This window comes from Seriola aureovittata, chromosome 8 (genome assembly GCF_021018895.1).
Source record: "Seriola aureovittata isolate HTS-2021-v1 ecotype China chromosome 8, ASM2101889v1, whole genome shotgun sequence".
NCBI classification, from domain to species: Eukaryota; Metazoa; Chordata; class Actinopteri; order Carangiformes; family Carangidae; genus Seriola; species Seriola aureovittata.
This window is the reverse complement of record NC_079371.1, coordinates 19448009-19471351: the sequence shown is the minus strand read 5'-3', so window position 1 is coordinate 19471351 and position 23343 is coordinate 19448009. Positions and strand designations below refer to the sequence as shown.

General features: G+C 39.1%; 1 protein-coding gene across 1 annotated transcript; it reads left to right on the top strand.

The window, feature by feature from the left end:
• Positions 1–12854: 12854 nt before the first annotated feature.
• On the top strand, positions 12855–20156 carry LOC130173188 (melanin-concentrating hormone receptor 2). The gene is made up of 2 exons (XM_056382173.1): positions 12855–13498; positions 15624–20156. The coding sequence occupies exons 1-2, from the start codon at positions 13095–13097 to the stop codon at positions 16261–16263; spliced, it is 1044 nt and encodes a 347-aa protein (XP_056238148.1). The 5' UTR covers positions 12855–13094; the 3' UTR covers positions 16264–20156.
• Positions 20157–23343: the final 3187 nt, after the last annotated feature.

The window sequence follows — 23343 nt, the reverse complement described above, 5'->3', positions numbered from 1 at the left end:
TACAGTAATTATTTTTCTTGAATAAAAGTTTGGCTCATTACCACTGGCTGTCCTATTAAAAATGAGGGCTTTTTCTTCTCTTCAAACCACTTCTTTTTGCCTTTTTCTTTCACTGGAATGACTCGACTTCCACCAAGCAGCTATGGCATACACTGACATATTGTTGTCCCAAACACAATAACACATCTTAGTGATTCTGTCTATAAATACATATACTTGCTAAAATCAACTTAGGGATAACAATGTTTACTCTGGCCTTTACGAGGCAGTGAGCGGCCATAAATGCTCATAATTTGCTCAATTGAATAAACAGTTCCAGGGATTCCATCTATGTTATCCAGCAAATTCACAGTGATGTTTTCTTTCCTTTTCATGTGTGGTATTATTGGTACTGTTCCACGCGCTGAAGTGAGAGGGGAAGGGAACCAGTGGGAGCATCTTTGGTATTTTAGTGGCATCCTGCAACTGCATTTACTCCTACAGCGTATGAGGTGTGAATTGTGTATGTGTATGAGGAGTTATGAACCTATATGTCGAACCCCATGTGTGTACTCATATTTGTTAATGTGTAAAAGAATTTGTAAATGAGACAAGTAAGATGAGAGCATCAGTCGTTTCAGCAAATACACCAAAACATGTTAACACTTAAATGACAAAGCCCTCAAATACCCATATGTATGAGGTATGACTCTTGTCCATGTTGGCTGATGTTATCATACAGTGCTAAAGTCTGAAGATGGAGGAGGTTAGGGTGGATGAATGGATCAATAAATTGTTGGAGTTCAACACAGAAGAAATCATGACCACGATTGTTTCCTAACCGTAACTATTGTAAACATGATAACAAAGGTCGCCTAACCTTACAGAAGTAATGATTTTAACACAACCCATGATTTTTTTTTCCCAACAACTTTGTGCCTCAACCTAACAAAACTGCAACCATGGTGTTGCCACATCATAGAATCTATTTATTTCTCAGCAGTGATTTGTAGTGGTCTAGGAGGCACTGACAAATGATGTTGTTTTGCCAATGGGGGCATCAGTTCAGAAATCGAGATGGTGAATGTGTACTCAAATATTGGAACTTATCATTTAGAAAATCTTGGAAAAACAGAGAATTTTTCAGTTCAGCTGCAAGTAATCTTCTCAGTTGACAGTCAGTATTTTGTAGCTGACGTTTGTTGCATTCGGTCTGCCGGCTCAAAACCGGTCATCAGTGCACTGAACGCCTTAGTTGGACAAACAAATGTTTATAGACCTCTCTAAAGTCTTTATATAATAAGGCATATATGTTTGTTTATTCGACTTTTACATCACACAGTAAACCCATCAAATACACAGCAACATCCACAATGGCTGCTTGATTAGATCTTGAGCATCGAGCATAACACCACAGAATGTTTTATGCTTATCTGCGCATCAAACCGGTTGGTCATGACTTGGTATTCTGCATGGTTTTCCAGTTTATACAGTGAGCAGCTGAATAAAAATAATTCATAATTGAATGGACAGTCAAGAGATTCATTATGGAGATATGTCAGTTCATGCAAACATGTAAGGCCTTGAAAAGACCGCTGTCCCATTCCCCATTTTGTTCACAGTGACATTACTGACAACCTGCACAACTCTAGACGATCCCAACTAAGATTGCAGACTGAGCAATATGACCCACATGCCTCTCTCTCCAGCCACCTGGGGATCCAGAGGCTTATAGGCAAGCTGGGATATATTACCTCTCCAGCGTTATCTACTGCAGCTTCTAGTTAGATGTGTCCAGAAACCTTTTTACCAGAAGGCTTCCGAGAGGATCCCATTCAGACTTCAGCTGGCTCTTTTCAGTGTGAGGAGCAGTGGCGCTCCTCTGAGCTATGATTTGTTCTCGTTAAAAGCCTCGCCGCAGAGTTGTGGGTCAGTTGGAGTTGAGGTAAAGAAGATCTACGAAAGCAAGTTCCCAATATCACCCCACCCACCAACTGAGCCTTTCCATTGAGATACTGTCATCATTTTTGTCAAATCAGCCAAGTAGCCTATCTCTTACATCTGTATTGGATTATTCCACACCTCTCAGTCTAGTAGTTCAGTTCCAGTGGAGGACGTGGGGTGCATGTGTGTAGTGAGGTAGACAGTATGGGTGTGGTGGTCAGGGTGGTAGATGTGCATGTACCACCACCGACTTTCATGGTACAGACCGGTACATACAGCGTGCACCCAGATGCACTCGTGCGTAGTGCGTTCATTGGTTGAGGAAATGTAGTTCCAAAGTAAAGGCCTGTTTCACGGCAAGATAAAGCGAGGAAAATATTCAAGATATAGCGTACACCAACTGATATTGACTTTTTTCGTTGGGCAATTTTTTTTAAAGTGGCTAAAAAGGTTTTTGCAGATGTCCCCGTTCACAGGACATCGCTCAGCTTCGTGTATCTTGTGTCTCTACGCCGTTCTGAATCTACTGCAGGTAATACACTGACTATGTATAAGTACCTCACACAACCCCACATCAAATAACCCAAACCATCCCTTTGAGCTCCAGACCTGCTGTTCTACACCTGCCCAGCAGCTGCCACTAATGAGTCCCTGCCTCAGCTCATCACCTGACCAGCTGGACCTCCTCACAGTCAGTGCGGATGCAATCAGCTGTCTGCATTTGCCACATTATGTTCCCTCTTACATTACAATATTTTTTACAGTTGTGTTAACCACATTTGTTCAGCCTTTGAAACATACTCTGTGGTTCTACATTTGAGATCTGGTGTTACACTAAGCTTTCATCAGTATGTGCTATTAGTAACTGAACATTATTAATTTGAAGAGCCGAGAGTATTTTCCTTATTGGAATCATTAGATGCATTATAGCACAGAATAGTTAGAGAGTGCCGTTCTTCAAGCACAAATGAAAAGCTTTAAAGGTTTTTATCAATGGGTGATGGAACAAGTGAAAGATCAATGGAAAATCACTACTAATTATCTTTTGTTCCTTCAGATGTTCCAAAGAAATAAAGGAACCAGATAGAGTGAGAAGGAGGATGTGGCACTGAGGTTCATGGAGAAACAGTAGCATTAACAAAGGTGTTAGAAGGAGTAGACAAAGCGATTCACACACTCAATGAGGAAGAAGTCACTTTGTAATACTGTTATTATTTTCATAATGTTGTTGTTTGTGACAGATGCATCAGTTGTTTGAACACAAGTCTCATGCTTTTACTGTGAGATTCAGGGTCGGTACAGAAATAGCTGCACAGGGCACAAGGTTGGAGAACATTGTTTTACTATCAGTACTTCAAACCTCTGTGAAGGAAAACACAAACCCATCAGATAAGATTCTTAAAACAAATACAAGGAAAAATATAAATCATCTGATATGTAAATGAGAGTCAAAAACAGCTCAGTCTTTTTTTTTAAGTGTATATCATTCTTATTATATAATGCAACTCAATCTGTAATGTGACTGTAAAGTTCATAAAACAAACGTCATATGTTAAATCGTGTGAAAAAATTGCAAAATAAAAAAAGACTGAACTCCATACAGCTTTTCCTTATCGCATAGACACTTATTTATAAAGTCTAAAGTCACTCTCTTAAAATGGTTGTTGATACGACGGTGAATGCAAATGAAAAATCAATTTTCAGAATTTTCTTCACAATAAAATGCATCAGTTTCCCTGGAGATTGACCCAATCTCCTTGTGGCTCTGAACAAAATACAGCTAATGTTTTCATTGCTACAAAAGTTTGTTTTTCAATTTATTATCTTATCTTCTATATGTTATGCTACATATTACTGTCGTGAAGAATATGAAGCTGAAAGACATTTTCTTTGCGATATATTCATAACATATCCCACTGTTACATCCTGAATGGTGTAGTGCTTGTAATAAGACATCAGCAGAAAGCCAATTAATGTGGAATTCGTTCATGCTTTCTTAAAAAGATTAGAAATTGGCATTCTGAGATTTGCTAAGAGGCAATTTTTCACAAATCATAATTTGACAAACATAATCGATTCTTGTCTATAATTAGATAAGCCTCACAGAGGGAACTCTGCTTTCATCTTCCTAAACCAATGTTTTTGAAAGAGCATTACACATTAAACAAGATAAGCACCGGTCTGCTGTCTAATCTGTGCACGTTGAAGGTAAGCAGAGATGCACCAAATATCTACATCCCCGGCCACGTTCAGCACGCGGGGACCCTCAACTCCAGAACGCACACATCTAATGAGTCTGAGCTGGATGAAACAGACATTAGCTGCAATCCCGTGGTTGCTGCTTTCCAACTCAGGTAATGAAACAGAAAGGCCATACAGTAGTTGAAAACAATATTCTTCTTGACTTAATGAACATGTTTATTATTTCTTGTTGTAAAACCAGAGGCTATTTGCATGAGCTTAAATGCCAACAAAATGCCACCAAATCTGAATTTTGTGAAACGCCTGTGGGAGAATATAAATTTGTTATGACCATTAATGCTTTGAGAATGAGTCCCTAGTAAAGTGAGATATTTGTGTATCGGTCCTTCCATCAGAGTAGATGTGTGGTTACTTTATAATGGAATGGGTTCACCGCATTATGTGAATTTTTCTTGCTTGATTCCCCTGAGGAGCTGCAGAAGGAGATCATATGATTGTCCAAAGATCCTCCACAAGATCTGTGTCATCCAGCAGTCAGTGGAGAAGAAAACAAGCATATCAGGACAAACACTACGGTCAGGCTCATTTTGAGGAGAATCGCCTATCGAAGCTCATTGGGTTTTGATTTAAAGAAACATTAAGTAATCTAACTTGAACTGAGCGTAAATTGCGTAAGTCTACAATCTGATGATGTGCATCACTGCATGAAAAGATTTTTCTGACATGTGTTGACCTGTTGCCCATTCATATTGATAGATACTGCCCCACTGGGAGTGAGTCATAATGTGATCGACCATTTAATCACAATAAATTGTACACTATAAAGACAACTTGTGTGGGAGGGCACCTACAGGGGGGATGTTATGTCTATGTGTTATGACAGAAGAAAAAAAACATCAGAGCCATGGTGTTGTTCAAGACTAATGTTTTGTTATAGTTTCAGGATTACGTTTTATTTCTATGTGTGAAATCTACATTAGGTTTAACCTGAGATGAATCTGAAGAGAGAGCTTCCTCATATAGCTGACAGTGTTACACTGCTCATACAGTGCATGTACTGTACATGTGAAGAGCTAAACACAGATTTGTAAACAGGGCTACACACCAGTGGTAAAACACAACAACACTGCAGGCATGTATCATGATACTGAACCTAGATCAGCTCATTTGACCTTTCCCGTTGTGTTTATCATGTCTTAACCCCTCTGAACACAATATTTCACATTGTCTTTCCTAGTGTTAAATATAAACTAAACACTGACCAGACCATGCAATTAATATTAGCAAAGGCCCGGAGCATTTATTGAGATGTTTATCTTATCTTATCAAAAAATCATATGACATCTGAACCATGTGATACTATTAACCTTGAACCAGACAGGGCAGGCCACTGTTTCATTTATGAGGCTTCATGTTTTTTTCTCTGGATTTGTGCTTGACTGTAACAACAACAGATGCTTTAAGACCGGCTCAGATGAACGTCTGGCAAAGGCAAATGTATATCTGTGACTCACGAATGACTATATCTGTGCAATAAATGACAACAAGTCTGCTCTGACATCTGCGGCAAATCAGAAAAATATTTATTATATACTCGTATATATATATATATATATATATATATAATATATATATATATATATATATATATATATATCCATTATATATATTTATGAATATTATGGTCATTATGTACTAATGAATGTTAGTATATGTAGACCCTTTCTGTACTGCACATAGACACTGTGGCAACTGTGTCATTTCAGTTCACATTCTCATTATATAATTATAAGCCTAAGGCACACCAGCACCTATTCAATTAAAGATTTTTAGAAAATTTAGTTAAGTGCTTCTCGTTTTACTACTCAACCCAGGCAGTGCTTATCACTCACAGTTTTCAGTCGCATGTCTACAGAGGGTAGTTATGGGCGAGGAGCACAAGCTGGTCTCAGGTCAGTGTTTCTTGATGAGAGAGAAAATTATTTGCTGTGGCAAGTCACTGATCAGTGTTCCTGTTTTCTCTATTAAAGGTAACTATTGTCAAATCTTAATAAATCCCGGAGGGAAAGCCCCAGTATAGACCCATAGCTTTATTGTGTGCTGCGTATACAGTGTACAACAGTGGTAATGAAGTAAACGCAAAAGTACAAAATCTTGTTTAAAGACAGGGCATCACTTCTACCATACACCAAACCCTTTATATAAATGCTACCTCCCACAGACAGATTTAGTGCACACATAAAGCAAGAAAGAGCTGTCAACCACCCTGCCTCCCTCTCTGCCTGAGGTGATGATCCGACTAGAAATCAGTGCAAACTCCTTAACGCTATCGTTTATACTCGTCACTTAAATGAGTCCTCATCAGGACTGAGAGGAGGAGGTTCAGTCACCACAGTGACATCGGAGTACGCCAAAGCCTTTTGACCTGTGCTAGAGAGACTCAGTACAGTCTTTGATGAGATTGTCTTTTTCTACATTTTTTTGGGCATTTATGCGTCATTGAATCAATGCTGGATCATTTACTGCGCTCTCAGTGCCGTTCGGGTTCCAGGCAGAAATTAGATTAAGAAATGGTCTGACACATAACCCTCCTGTGAAGCTGCAAATTGTTGTGGAGCTAAGCAAGCTGTTTCCCCCTCTTTCCAGTCTTTGTGCTAAGCTAAACTAACTAGCTGCTTTTACTCTGGAAAAAAGAGAAAGAACATATTTCCCAAATCGTCAAAGTATTCCTTTAAGTAAATGCACACATTTGGGAATATGCACCATTTAAACTCAATAGAAGTCAAGGGAGAGTTTTTTTGTCTTTGTTACATGTGATTCCCCATCTCTCCCCCTCTTCTCGTTTCCAGCCAAACCAAAGCTAGGAACAATTAAAAAACCTTCAAATGCATACAGTATGTGATAATAAATGGACTCTGAAAGCTGCTTTGGACTAGTTCTAAACTAAAGTGGCCTTTCAAGCCAGATTTTTTTGTTTGTTTTTTTTTTTTTTTTTTCAGGGAGTGGGTTATAACCAAAATGTTCCCAGACAGGTGTGCTTCCATCTTCCAGTATCGTGACATGAGACTGCGGACATTTGTGTTGTGGTCACTGTTTCAGAATCGTCATACCCCTAAGGCAGACTAATTCAAAGTTGGCCTGTCAGACAACTACATTTACACTAGTTTTAATAACAATAATAATTTGGATTTTAATAGCGCCTTTCAAGCTACCCAAGGCCACTTTACAGGGAAAGAAACACAAAATAAATAAAGAACAAATAAATAAAAACAAGACGAGACAGAAAACAAGATGAGACAGAATGAAAACAAGACGACACAGACTGAACTGAAGGAGGCCAAAGCTTTCTCCTGGACTAAGTGAAGGACGAAGTGAAAACTCCAAGGAAGAACATACCACTTCAGAATAATGCTGCTTATCACATGGATAGCACGTGCATGACTTTTTCAGTAAACAACTTGTTATTGTTATTGACAGAAATAACCCACGCAATCATTTTGCTGAAATTATTTTCCTGGACATCAATTCGATGCTTGAGCTTGGGCATGCATTATTATCACAAAGAATAAAACTAATATTCCCTTTGTGTTTGTCACTGTATATTTTTTCTGCTTCTGCTGTTGTGCCTGTTTTTACTTCTCTGATGCCTCCATATTGTGATCTGTTCCAGCTTTTATGAGTTGCCTGAGGCCGGTGTGGTCTTATTAATGAACACTAGCATATTGAGGGTGGTTACTACTACATAGTCCAGGACTCTTTTCTCCGACAGCAACAAATCCATATTCAAGATGTCTTTTGAAAAGCCATTTTTTAAAACTAAAATCAACTATTCACTATTTAAACCTACTTTGGGTTAGATTTATACCCTGAAACTGCCCATAAATATCCATACACTTTACCCTCATGTTTATTCCTCACTTGATGCAGGCTAGAGTTTTATTGAACGCTCATGGTCTTTTTCCTGCTTTACATTCACACAGGTGCACACCTTCTTACTCAGGAGCTGACCGGGGCAAGCACCGTCCTCCACTGTCGGCCACAGAGCAGATGGGAGATATGACCCCACTAACCCTGTCTCGCACCAGTACTCCCGCTGGCAGCTGTTGAAGGAAGGAAACGAGTACTGCCCAGGTCTGGAGATTTGTAGCAGACAAAAGCCAAATTTTTCAAGGTTTAGAGCTGTGGCCCACTACTATTTACACTAATACCAACTGTACTGTCTGATGAAGACAGTTCAAGTTTGTCTTTGCAGTAGCAGGCTGCACAAATGGCATGTATGACTAACATTAAGCTTGTTATGGGCTACCACTGTAGCTTTAAATAACTCATATATGAGTTCACTCTAAGAAACAGGCAATCACGTGAAGCGTGGACAAATTGAATATTTCTCTGAAGAAGAACAAACAATTATAAAAAACATACAAAAGTAATGAAAATGGTAGCAAAAGGGAACCTTTTAAATTAATTATTACTAGCACAAAGACATTTCCAGTTCGTAGAAAATGTTCCAGGTGTCTTTATGAGCTAAAACTTGACTTAAGCATCCTCCTGCAATTATGCCGCATTTTCCAGACAACTGGGTGTTGGAGATGAAAGGTTTTAATAAGTGTGAATCTGACAGACCGAATGTAATGTGCACCACAGAAGGTCTAATCTGCTGTCAGTTGAATTTAACATTTTATGATTTTGGCAACCCTATGAGTCCCTTCATGGTAAAGCTTTGTATCATTATTCCCTCAACATCACTGTTCTCCTTCACTGAGAAATCAGCATGAACTCGTCTCAGACATGAGTGGATGAACACACCATTTGCAGAGCTGTCATTGGTCCTGACTTTCAAACTGACAAAACATGGAGCTGCTCTGGGAAAGCATTCAACTTCCTCCTTAATTTATTCATCAAAATCAGTTTCTCTTTTCACAGCGGCATCATCTAAATCAGGTTCACAATAGCTACCACTGCCATGGAGGTCATGTTTTCATTGTCTGTTTATTTGTCAGCAGGATTGCACAGAAAGTACTGAATTGATTTACACCACTCTCGTGGATGAATGGGATCATTTGCTATGAATTTGAATTTTTTTCTCTGAAGTCTGATGTATCTTTTTTTGATGTTGGCTTAGGGGAGTGCCCTTCTAGTATGATGATGGTACCACCTTCAAGTACCAGCTAGCCATGCTAACAACTCTCAGTCAACTCTGAGGCTCTACTTACACACAGTGGTGCTTTAAGCTTAATGTTCTGCATGCCAACATCCTGATGTAAAGCAGGTGTAATGTGTATGATGTTCACCATTTTAGTTTAGCATGTTAGCATGCTAACATGAGCAAATTATCACTAACCAAAAAGTATAGTAATGATGATGGTAATGTCAATAGTTTTGGTATTTGGTCATAAATCAAGTTAGTCAAATTGAAATTTAGACCAGATCGCAGCAGTGGATGAAAAGTTGGGAATCACTAAAGTTATTACAATTCATCATAAAGGGACTTGAATGTTTGTACGAAATATCATGGCGATCCATCTAATAACTGTTGAGGGCATCATGCCAGAATAAGTACAGACAAAAATAGATTAGCCTTTGGTCTCATTTTCTTTACTCAAGAATACTTTAGCAAAGCCAATACCTCTGTCAAACAAACAAACAATAAAATACCGAGATGTGATTGAGATGTGTCTAGGATGTGATTAGTGTCCACCTATGGCAAATTTCATTAATTGGATATATTTCAAAGAGGCACACACCTGTGTATATAAGGTCCCTCAGTTCACACTGCATGTCAGGACAAAAATCAAGCTATGAAGTCAGACTAGTGCGGACTAGAGAGACCTAGAGAGACCAATACATAAGAACTGGTGAAGCCGCTTGGATAAGAGGCGAAACGTCTTCCACAGACAAATACAAGTCCAGTTGCCTTCGATTTAATCTGAGAAAGAGATAGCTATGAAGTCCAACAAACTCTCTGTGAACCTCAGCGATGAAAATGCTGTAATAACTGTGAAATGCAAGAAATTTGGAACTAGCGTGGTTTTTCCTACAGCTGGCCGTCCGGTCAAACTCTAACACAGCTTCAGAAGTCCTCTGTAGGGATTGGATAACCTGGCAGAAGGACGAGCACCTCAGCAGCACTCCATCAATCGAGTCTTTAGTACTTTTTTAACTTTACTATCAGGTTTGCCAAACATAATTTAAAGGACTCTGAGGGCATGAGGAAAAATATTGTCTTGTGTGATGAGACAGAAATTGAGCTCTGTGAACAGAACTCGAAGAGTATGTTTGAACACCAGGCACTGCTCATCACCTGGCTAATACCATCCCTACTGTGAAGCGAGTCGCTGGGAGCATCACGCTATCGAGTATGGAGGGGTGGCAGTGAGAGCTCAACGCACTGCAACTTAAGAAACATGTAGATAAATAGACCAAACACAAGAAAATTCAGAACACATCTTCATCAATTTCTCAACATGTGCTGCAAATACTCACAACACAATCAAATACACAAACACACTGCAAGCAGCACAAACGACAGCAGAAGTGTTTCCAGGGGACACTACAAAGTGATGAACCTGGTTTTTTGTCCTTTGTGGTGATTTTCTGTCTCATTGCTCATTTTGCATCTCTCTGCAACCATTTTTCATCTCTTTGCTGTCACTTTGTTGTGGTTTTATTCTCTTTGTGTATATTTGTATGTCTCTTTGTGGTCTTTCTGTTGGGACCATGTGGTGTGATGTCAACAGTGCTTGACTAGTTAAAGCTAAAAATTGACATTAATTAGAGTGATACCCAAGTGGAAGCGATATCTCTCCTTACATCTCAGAACAGTATTGTGTTATTGCCTGTTGGCATTCATTTGTAATTTACTGCCCTGTTGTGGCCACAGTGTTGTCTCTGGACGCCAGGTTGACTACCAGCTGTTGTATATCTGATTTCTAATGTTTTTGTGGGCGTGGCTGTGTCCTTTTTACAAAAACTGGGGCTAGTCATGCAGAAGGGGTGAGCAGCATAATTAGGACACTTGCACATACAGTATGCTTGTTAAGCTTTCCTTGACTCAGCCTCCACCGTTCTGAGATCAGTTATCAGTTGCACACATTATTATACAGATGCATGTGGAAACTAAAATTGCACAGTAGACAATTACTTCAACAGTCTTTTCTTCCACAGCAGTAAGAGGCAGCAGTAGCAAGCAAATTAACTAATTATACAGTGATTTATCAGCTCAAATCCAGATCAAAACTTCTTCAGCCAGGAAGGAGTGCAGAAAGGTGAAGATGTCGAGGAAGAGTGCAACAAGATGCAGAAACTTCCTATTTTTATACCAGTATAGGAAAGACAGGCAGCACAAAATCATGAGAAAGGACAGGCCCTGAATTTATGATTAATCTGATACTACTACTGTGTCTCTGTGGTCATTTCTTGGTTTCTATCACAGACATTTTCCAGACATTTTTTCAAGGCCTATGCTTGGTGGGTCTGTTCAGTAATCCGGTGGTCAAAACCCATTGGACTTGCTGTTTTGGTCTTGCAGACGTTTTGCCACTCAACATGTTTTTAACTTGTAGATATAATCTTCACAGACACTCTTGATGACACCAATTACACTTTCCATCTCTGGGAACGAGGGGTTTGCTCACAGATCTAAATTGAAGAGATCAAGAAGATAAAACATAAATAAAAAATGTGATTTTCATTCAGGGTGGAATTTTCTTTTGCTGTCAATAAGTGACAGAGCTGAGTTTAAAGAGCTCATTAAAGCATGTGTGCTCTTGAACAGCGACAAAAGTCAGAAAAGTCACAAAGTGTATCCTATTCTCTATGAACACTGGTGTGAAAATAATTATATTATTGTGCACTTTGAAAAGTAGTTGAAACAGGAAGAAGCCATCACAGGGAATGAACAAACGGCACCTGAAACCAGCATGTGGAAAGCTTAAATATATTCCTGCTGACCTGTGGTCAGATCCCAGCAGAGCCCTCTCTCCTGAGCTGCTTCAAACCCCGGATCAAAGCTCCTCCTGGTGATGTCAGAACAAAGCTCCATAAAGAGAAAATCACATCTTTGGTATAGGGTTTAAGGATCCCCCCTGAGGTCGTATTCACCATTAAAAAACTTAATTGGTAGTGATCAGCTCAATGTCTTAAAGCTGAATCTAATCATCATTTGAAGAAAAGAAAAAGGGGAGACATTAAAAGCCCACTGGAAATGTATGTTTTAATTGAAATGAAAACACAAATGTCTTTTTGTGTAAAAGTAATTGAACCATGTGTCTCAATTTTACAGATGTTTGTGCCCCTCAGATTTCATCTTCCCAGTGACTTAAACCCTTTAAAGTAACCTTAAGGAGGTAAGTTTCATACTTATCTTATTGATTCTGAGTTTTTATTGATTTTTTTATGTTAAAGTTTAAACGTGAAAGGCTTTGCCATCTGTATTTATCACACTACAGAATGAGCTTTATTCTTATCAAAGTAGCCTATACAATAAACATGCTGCCGATTGTATATACACGGGCATCCGTTATATTGAAGTAACTGCCTCAAAATGCATCACAACAAGAGTTTCTTTACTCTCCTTAATTTCAAATCGTTATCAAGATGTGAATCAGGTCAAGATTTGTGGCTCCCAGGCTCGATTTGCTTCTTCTTATTATGACACAGCTAATGATCTTTGAAGGGAGGGAACTCTTGTCCACTGAGGCGCACACTGTTTGGTAAAGCGCACAGCAGATCACAATTTGCTTCCAGAGATGAACGTGTTCCAGAGACCGTCATTGCTCATGTAGTCAGATTTTATTCCACGTTTTCTTCTTTCAAGTCACTTGGTCTTTTATAGGGGGAAAACACGCTGAGACGAACTCAAGGTAAGAAGACGCGCTCTTGGACAGTGCGTGACTTTTCCGCACAAGTTTGGAGACCGGACTGCGCTTTAACTTCAACCACACCGAGGCGATTATTAAGAGGACGTGAAGATGAACGACACGGGCATATCGTGTAAAAACAACCAAACAGACAACTTGACTGACCCGTCATGTCTGAGCCAATCTCCCTCATCCTACAGCCACATCGACATCACCACTTTCATGCACATATTCCCTTCCATTTACGGCATCCTGTGCTCAGTTGGAGTTATAGCCAATGGACTGGTCATCTACGCGGTGGCAGCGTGCAAGAAGAAAATGGTATCAGACATCTACGTGCTGAACTTGGCAATAGCAGACATGCTGTTCTTGCTTGTGATGCCCTTCAACATTCACCAGCTGGTCAGAGACAGACAGTGGGTCTTCGGAAACTTTATGTGTAAAGCAGTTGTGGTGGTGGATGTGAGCAACCAGTTCACCACAGTGGGAATTGTTACTGTGTTGTGCATTGATCGGTAAGTGCTCCATGCAGAAGTATGTCAGATTTGATGCGTGTTCAGTCCGTCAGTGTTTTCTTATTATTCTTTTAGGAGGTGGTGAAAAATCACGATATTTATCTGGAATTCAAAACAACAATACTACTACTAATAATAAGAACAACACGAGTAATAATAACAACAACAATGATAGCCCAATAGCAATAAAAAGAATAAAAGTAGAGGTGTTTAATCTTCCCCCAGTTATTATACTAAAAGTATACCACTAAACAGTCCATCTAAAAATATATACCCCATTGGAGGGCAGTAATCATCTGCCACAACCCATAAAAACATAATGTTCCTTGCATAAACAATCTGCGTGTCCTGTTTATGATCAGAACACATGAAGGACATGAAAGTGAGTCCTTATGCCAAGTGTCTGACTGATAAACATCTCCATTTGAAGGTAATCACAGCTGAAGGAGGTGTTTTCAGAGCTTCAGTGTCACAGGTTCTCAGAATAATACACATAATGTATTTCTTTAGGGCCACTAAACAGCTAGTTGTATTCTGATGAGCAGCGTCTGTACCCATAAATTCCTAATAACATTTAGAAATTGACTTATTACTTTTATTTTCATCATTATAACTTTACCAATATGGGTTTAGAGTATACAGCCTTGTCATCACAGCAATTTATCTATTCTTTCAAATGAATCATCAAATAGTGGAAAAAAGATCAAACAGCCCTTTGAAAAACTGAATTCCACAACACCTTCAAAACAAGTAATTCAGGCTGTAATCTCGAAAAACAACGAATGACAACTTAAACAAACCAAGAAAAGTCTAGTTTGTGTCCCACATTGATAAGTTAGAAAACTACAGATACTAATAACATAATTTTAATGTTTACAGTGCCTTCCAAATTAGAGTGAAAAAGTTAGCCTCAAATATTGTGAAGTTTCATCTTTTAAAAACAACAGCAACAAATAAAATGATAATCTTTTTTTTCCTGGTAGTGCCAACAAAGACAGTGTTGTTTTAATCGATACAGGAAAAAGTTGTGTCTGTTGAACCTCAGCTGTGTAATTTCATTTCGTGGCAGTTTTGTGGTTATCAACATCCTGTTTCCAAATTACAGTGTAAAATCAAAGTTTAAAACAGTCATTGAATAACAACTTAACACTTTAGTTGTGTTAATAAAAAGTGTATATTGGCTTTTTAATCGGGTCTAGGCAAATAAAAGTGTGTTTAAAGCCTATAAAACACACTTTCAGTATGGATGCTGCCAAAAGAAACCTATTTTGACCTGAATCTATCCGCTGTAATGCCGTAAGCTACAGAGAGATCAATAATCTACACATACATGGTTGATACAACTCGTGCCAACGAATTCTCCCTCTGTATAAACCTAAAAAGGATGTAGCTACTTCTCCAAATCGAGAGTATAAAACATTCAGTGTAGCGTGGGTTTTGTTGGAGCTCTGACAGTCTGGTTTTTGATCATGTCAGTATCAAAGTTAAGTTATCTGAGGCAACACGCCAGTAGGTCACACGTTGGGTTTGGATCTGCACTTAATGATTCAACTGTTAGACCAACATCAACATCAACATCAGGACTCCAGACATCAGCTTCTGTTGAGGAATAGAATTTTGAACTATTGATTTATGGACTAAGATAATTGTAATTTAGCAGGATAACCTGGGGAAAACATCTTAATGGTTTACTCGCTTGTTAAATCACCCCAGACAGGTCGGGCATGAACACAGAGTAACTTGTAACATGTAGACAGTGACTGAATGTATGTCATTTGCTCCACTTCAGTAACACTTGTAAGTAATGACAAAGCAGTCATTAAATTCCTGCTAAAGTCCTACAGTTTGAGATCAATAGTGACTAAACCGGCCGGGCAACTGCTCAAACTGAAAATGGAAATGTTCATCTCCTACTGCTAAGTCACCCTGTATAAATTACTGTACTGTAATCGCTGCATCCATCACTTTACTGAGTGCGTAATACGTAAAGTGTATCTTTGACAAGGTATTTGGTTTCATCATTGTTTGTCAAGGATGAAAATGACCTCTTCACAAAGCAAGTTGCTTTGATCGTCTGTGTTTGAGACTGCAGTCCAGCTCTTAACAAGTGACTTCTTCCTCCTAGGTACATAGCTATCGTCCACCCCACCTCGGAGAAGAGGACCATCCACTGGACCATCATGATCAACATGCTTGTGTGGCTGGGCAGCTTCCTCCTCACCGTCCCGGTCATGATGTATGCCAAGGTTGATCGCCCTCAGCATCTGGAGGTCTGCATGATGTACCTGGACGGGCCTGAGGACATGTACTGGTACACTTTCTACCAGTCAATCCTGGGCTACATCATCCCTCTTATCATCATCAGCACCTTCTACTCGCTCACCCTCTACCACGTTTTCAGCTCCATCCGCCGGGTGAAACGTAAGCAGTCCGTTTGGGCAAAAAGAGCCACCAAGATGGTCCTGATGGTAATCGCGGTGTTCCTGATCTGCTGGTCGCCCTACCACGTCATTCAGGTGATCAACCTGAGCAACAATACACCAACTATTGCCTTTGTCTACGCCTACCACATCAGCATCTGCCTAAGCTACTCCCACAGCTGCATCAACCCGCTCATGCTGCTCATCTTCGCACAGAACTACCGTGAGCGTCTCTGCCGCAGAAACGTGCTGCACAGCTCCCAGCACTCGTCCAAGCTCACGGTGGTCAAAACCGACGGTTCCAGTACAACCAACGACCCCAACTACCGCTGTACTGTTGTCTAATCGGAAAGATGTGTCATTTTGTAGATACACATGTAAATGTTTTGCCGCTCACCTCAAAAGGCAGCAGCTTGTCAAATGGTTTTGCCCGTGAAGTAATATTTCCCAACTTTTTCACAGTCGGAAATTGATCCCACACAAAAAAACTGGGCATAAAGCATAAGCAGCCATATCAACCATGACTCAAAGAAGTAAAACACAGGTCATGTCAAAGGTTTTCAAAAGAAAATGCAAAGAAAAAGAAACAGATCTTTGGCTCAGAAGAAAGCAAGCACGCTAAAAAAGGAAAGTGACTGTCTCTGAGTCAAAGCTAGAGGGAATTTCAGCAATGACTTCAAGGATGCAAAGACAAGAAGGGACGCTGAGAAGCGACTCAGACACGGCTCTCGTTTTCCTCTGGACAGGGACCTTTCATTAACCTTCATCGATTACAGGCTACATCCAGTGTCATGCTGGTCAGTGACAACACTGATGGGCAGCTTTTGAGATGTGGCACTGGCAAACATAAACACTTTCAAATCTGAAATATTGTGAAACTCACCAGTCTTTCACTAGTAGAGTATTAGCCAGCTCCCTGAGGGCACATGATGAAATTTAATTCCACCTAATAACTGTAAAGGTTGTTGTGACGTCGTCAGTCTAGTTAAAATAATTATCGGAGCCACTTTCTAATAAGGAACCACCTGAGGGGCTTATAAACTGTAATAAATCACTTTATTATGGTTAATAAACAATGTAGTTATTCATTATAGGTCAGCTATGAGCAATTAATAATAATAAATTAGGGCATTTTAAATAGTTTACAATATAATTGGCAGTTGTTTATCCTCTCTATTTTGTAATAATGTTATAATTTTGGTAAGTATGCAGTCGCAGTTATAAATGGTGTAAAGGGTCATTAAGTTTGGTTTTAAAAGTTTAATCTGCCTTTGTAAGTGTGAATAAATTGTCGATAAATTGATTTTGGTCCAGATCGTCTGTCAAACAGCTGAGGTATAATCTTCACAACCTGGCAACCCAAAATGTATTCTTATTATTATCAAATCATTACATATAATTATGTTAACCATGAATAAAGCCATTAATTACAACTCACTTATTAGAAAGTGTTACCCAGTTATCTGACATGTAATTGTTAAATAGTTGAGTTGGGAAAGAAAAGAAAGCATTTGTGAAACCAGTGGCAGTTTCTTGCTGGTCAAACATGAGAAGTTTTGTGAGTCTCATGACAAAAGTGTGTTTCTAATATAACTACACATTGCTGACTGTTGCCAGTGTAAGTACTGTAAGTCATGAGTATTTGGTGATGACTGACACGTTCTTCACCTAATGATGGAGCCGAACAGTTAGCACACTGTTTGATGAAGCATGTTTACAGTATTTAAAGAGAAACACTGGTTGCTGATTATGAACAATAGAAGTCTGTTATTTTGCTATTTCTGGACTGAGCAGAATGACCTGAATCTATTCGTTGTAGGCTCTAATTGCTGGTAAATGCAGTGTAAAACACCAGTGACTGCCTTATGCTAATGTCTCACCAACATAAAGACAAGCAAGAGTCTGTCAGATTGTCGGCCTACAGCGGTGCAGTTGATCCTAGTGGATGTTTTACAATCTTTATGGTCACAAATATATCACCCCACGCATCAACAGTGCAGTCAACGAAACAGAGGATGAATAAACACAACAATGGACAACTACATACTGATAGCTTTGTTACTTGGGAGGAAAGTTGGTGAAACTGATAATAAAACTCATACTATATATTGATATTATATATTGAGCTAGATGGTGTAGATTTTTGAAGAAATCTGTGGTGGTCTTCTACTGTTTTTCTATTTAATGTACAATCTTCAGATTGTTGTTGCTTGTCTGTTATTTTCAATGCGAGACTCATCTGTATTCACTCAAACTGTTCAGGAGCTGCTTTCAAATGCAATTTTTGTGGTAAGGAGCACTCAGAAGACAAATACAGCGATATTGCAGACAACAAACAATGTGAAGGACAGTGCTTTCGCTTTGATATCATGTCATTTGTCTGACTGAACATTTGCATAATGAAAATGCTGAAGAGGCAGATTTACAGGAAAATTATATTTGCATTATCTTTTGTCACCATGGTTATTAAGTATGTTTACAATGATACTGGAGCACTAAATGTGATATACTGTGTGTCCTGTACATGAATCACATGTCCGTACACTCAAGCAGCTGTGCATCACACTGTTATATAGTTCTTCTCCGTGCTGTGTGCAAAGATTGTAGGCATTGTTTTACTTTATTCGAGGCTGGAAAACCAGTAGGGCAAAGAGGACAACTGGGCCCCGGGGCCGTAGAAATCAGTCTGTGCTAATTTGATAATTAGCAAATCTGTTGGGTAATATTCTCGACTAATCCACAATATAAACTGAACTGCTAAGGGCTTTTAAGTCACAGGGTATATTTTTACTTGATCATGAGGCCCCTGTTTTTTTTGTCTGTGCTGGAAAAACAAACCAGTTTTATGATCTGACAGCTGTCTGGTTTAGTTTTGGTTTGATTTAGGCACAAAAACAACTTTGACAAAATGGCAAATTTTCTTGACTCACCGCTCCACTCCGACCTCCTCCATCAGCCAAATTTACGGCCGTTTAACAAAGTCGCACTACTTCATACTTTGCTGCCAATGAGAAAGAGCCATGATTCCAATAGCTGCCAGAGCGCTCTCTCACCTGAACATAAACACATGTTGTTTTGGGGAATTTTCTGAAATGACAGATGCTATAATTTTTCTTTTTCACAGGTTGAGTGGTAATCACCGTTACGCTTACACAATGAATATTCCTAAATAAAGTTGAGTGTAATCAAATTTCAATCAGTTTATTTTTGCCCTGGGGCCGGACAGATGGTTAATCCAGCCTGGACTTTCATATGGTCTTTCTCGGTGTTTGATATTGTTGAGTAGTTATCATCCTTTTTTTGACATTTTCATTGTTACTGTGTCAACTGGCCAATGAAATCCTTAAAAGCGTATGTGGTTGTTGTAGTCTGCGGTATAACTTACTTGCCATAACTTATAATAAACAGATATATGAGTTATATCTGAACACTGTAAATATTCAGACTGATATTGTACTGCATAAGTGTATACTTCCAATTGCTTCCCAGTGATTGTCGATGGAGAAACTACAGCCTGTGCTTTGATAATCACTAATTTAACAAGTGTCACACCAGAGACTACTCTCGTTTGTGTTTAATTCATCACTGCTGTTATTTGTTTCACTTTAACATCTGTAAAGAATACCCAGATGAGATTCAGGCTTTTAAATCAGTGATTGCTGCAGTGGTAATATTGGAGATGCATCTTTGATTGCCCTCACCCACGTCAAACAAAAACAATTGACTTTGCTACTTAAGCTGTTTCTCGTAAGCTCTTAAGTTAATAATGAGTGCAGCAGGCTGCTTGGGGATGCCAAGTGAACCAGTATAAAAATAATAAGTACTGTCATTTATGGTGTGGAAGTCTATTTGCCTCATGTTTGTCTGGTGCGGGCGGGTTGACAGCAGAAAGAGTTTCAGAGTCGATGTCTTTGAGGATTTTCAGTCATCCAGCACATGGTTATTCAAGAAAAGTCAAATCGAGGGCAACTGTAGACACCTGAGGACGTTTCACCTCTCATCCAAGAGGCTGAGCTGAACTGAATTGAAGGAGCCTCTTGGATGAGCGGTGATAGTCCAGTTACCCACAATTCAACTCCTATTGGCGTTCCAGAGTCACAAACAATCCACTTAAGTTACCTTGGATGAGACGTCACCCTCAACCTTGGGTTTTTGGTTTTTGTTTGATTCTCATGTTAACAACTGCAGATTCAGGCTGTAGAGGATTATAGAAACTGAATTAAAGACCCTCTGAAGTATCTGTGTGTTGTCACAGCGGTTTTATGAATGACTTTCTCCATGTTGTGAAGCCAGCATTCTTTATGATCCTTAGTGTAATTTGATTTAAAGTTGTGGACACAGTTGAACAAAATTACCATGGCAGCAGAGAATATAGTAGTATATAGTAAACCTTTGACAGTCCTTGCTTTCAGACTGGATGAGACTGAGATGAGATAAGATATGTGAGGCTGATGTGTGGTCTTCCCTTCCCTGAAAATATAAATATAGAACATTCCTAGACCACAGGGAGGGAGTTTACTGTGGTGTGTTGGCCTTTTGTAGTCACATTTCTGTTTTGACTCTCATGAAGTTGAAAAATTAAACAGAAAAAAAAAATATTTGTATATTTAAAGAGGAGGTGTGACTTAAAAAAATACATGGAGCTTGTTGGTTAGCTTACCTTAGCATGAAGACTGGAAATGGGGGGAAACAGCTCGCTGGGCTCTGTCCAATGTTTGACAATATATGATAAAATAATATGATTAAATATTTGCATCATCTTTGTTTAAAATTTTGACACATGTCATAAATTTCTGTTTATGGACAGAGATGTAACATAATTCACTAATGAACTTTAGAGCTGGTTGGGAAATATTTGAAATTCAGGCTTGCTGTTTCTCTCTGTTTCCAGTCGTTAATATAAGCTGAGCTGACGGGCTATAGCTGTACGGACATAGGTGGTATCAATCTTATTATAATTGAAATTAATGTTCAAATATGAAAATTCATTCATTTCTGATTAAAATTTCTTTAACTATTGACAAATATAAGAAAGCAGCAGCTAAGAAAAGACAGGCAGTATAAAGTACATTAACTGTATATAGATAAATTTGTACAGTTCTTTTTGAATGAAAACTACTTTTATTCCAACATAAATGTGAAAAACGAGTCCTGTTCTTATTCAGTCTTCCTTTGTAGACAGGAATTTGCCTCTGTCAACCTTGTCAAATGGGATTTTCAGCTTTCTGTTCACAGTGAAATCTCCCAGGTTGTGTGTTGACAGTTCATTTTTAAAGGTAAAAGACTTAAACATGTCATTTTACCCTCTTCTTCACATTCACTGATACAAGCAGCACCTGCTCTGCATCAAAAAAACATTCCACTCCTGATTCAATAAATGTTTGGACACTAGTCCTTTTATGATCTGGGCAAACACATAAATCACATGATTTTCTCCTCACTTGTCCTCTGCACTGACTTCTCTTCCCCATCTCAGTGAAGCACAGATCTGTCCCAACAGAGACAACATAAATCAAATTATGGATTCTTTACACTCATGTCTCAGGCCTGGAGAGAAGAAGATAAACTTTTTTTTTCCTAGGAAGGAAGGGCTATTATCATGAGATCATAAAAGATGCACACCTAACAAATCGTCCACTCTTCTGCTGAAACATTAAAGAAAAATCGCTGCCTGTAGGATAAGCAGGAAGCAGGTTTTACAGAGCTTCTCAGGTGCTCGAGCATGGCTGATGAACCAACGCTGACTATGAAAACTAAAATGCTGCAGTAGCATAATGCTGTTGCAAAAATGTTACACCTGATAATATTTCCCTGTGGAAGTGGAAGTGGGGTGATCTCCTCTAAGGTTTGGAGAGTTAAACTACAAATGAACAGCGTATACATTTCAGCTCATCCAACATTCACACCCAAACTCTACTCAAATATCATCTGTCGCAGCTCTCGCTATTTCTGTGTTGGCTAACTGTGTTGCAAAAGATGACTCACTGGCTGTGATAACTATTATGGGATGAGTTTCGTTAGTCCCACGTGAACCAACAAAAGTGGATTAATCCACAGCTGTAATTAGGCCTGAAAAAATGCACAATTTTCTCCTGGTTGAGCAACATTTGCTAAAAAACCACAGTGCCCAGCTGTTTCTTTTTTTTTTTGAGGGGGGGGGGGGGGGGGGGGTCAATTTCTGAGTGAAACTATACATTTGTAACCCATTTTTAAAGATCTACTGCTTCAGTAGGAACCAATGGGCTATGGGCTGATTTCCACAGACAGGGTGGAGAAATCAGAGTATTGAGAGACAGACCAACACAAAGTCGGTTGTTGTGTTTTCATGTGATTTGTAGAGAATCAGAGAAATACAGAAAGAGACCAGCCTCATCCGTTAAGCAAACCCAGACTGTCAGTGTGATCAGTTATCATCTATCTCGACTGAAACAATGCTCTTTCCCTACTCCTCCTCCCCTGGTCGATTACGTAGAAAGTCAGAAAGCATAAAAGTGAAATCCACAGGGGATAACTCCATTCACCAGAAGAATGAACACCAAAAGCACGTCTTCCACTTTTGCATTTAAGTCAGACAAGTCAAGTAGAATAGATTGTTATGTGAATGTAGAATATGTACAGTGTTGATGTGACAATACTAACTTCACTTTCCACCTGCAGCCATTTCTGTGGCTGCAGGTGCCAAGTTCAAATTGAATGGAAGTGCAAGGGGCAACATGGGACATTTGATGCTGATCTTTAACAACTCAAGTACAAAAACATTAAGGCCTGAAGAGAATGAACTTATGACATTCATGCACCACACACTGCAAAAATGTAATAAACCAACAGACTAATAGCCATTGGAAACCGGCTTCCTCTAAGATGCTGCTAAAAATTGAACCACTGAAAAAAATCATTGCTGGCGTTGGTGACTGTTTACGTGCACACAAGAAACCAGATGAAATGAGGTTTAAAAACTTGGATAAAGCTTTCACACGCACTCCAAAAGTCTGATTATGTCATGAAGTACAAATCTAGTTGAAAATGTTTTATATCCAAGTGTTTTCACATTGTCATTGGAAAGAACACGGGGGATATGATCAGGTGTCTCCTGCTTCCTTCTTTTTCAGTTGGGAAACAACAAAATTGTCCATTACAGCTATCATCTGTTGGACTGTGATCAAACCAATAGACAATTTTGACAATCATGTCCCTTCTAAATGTGCATCCAGTCACCTTCTGTTGACAGTGATGAATTATTTCAAGTGTTTCCCTTTGCGACTGCTTTATGATTTTTTTGTTAGTAAACTGCATGAATGAAAAACATTGAAGTTTTATGGCAGTTAAACGTGGGGTGCTCAGTCAAATGACTGCTTTATACTTGTGCTTATATACCATCACAAAGACACAATACGTCAATACCTCTATTGTGTGATCCGCTATAGG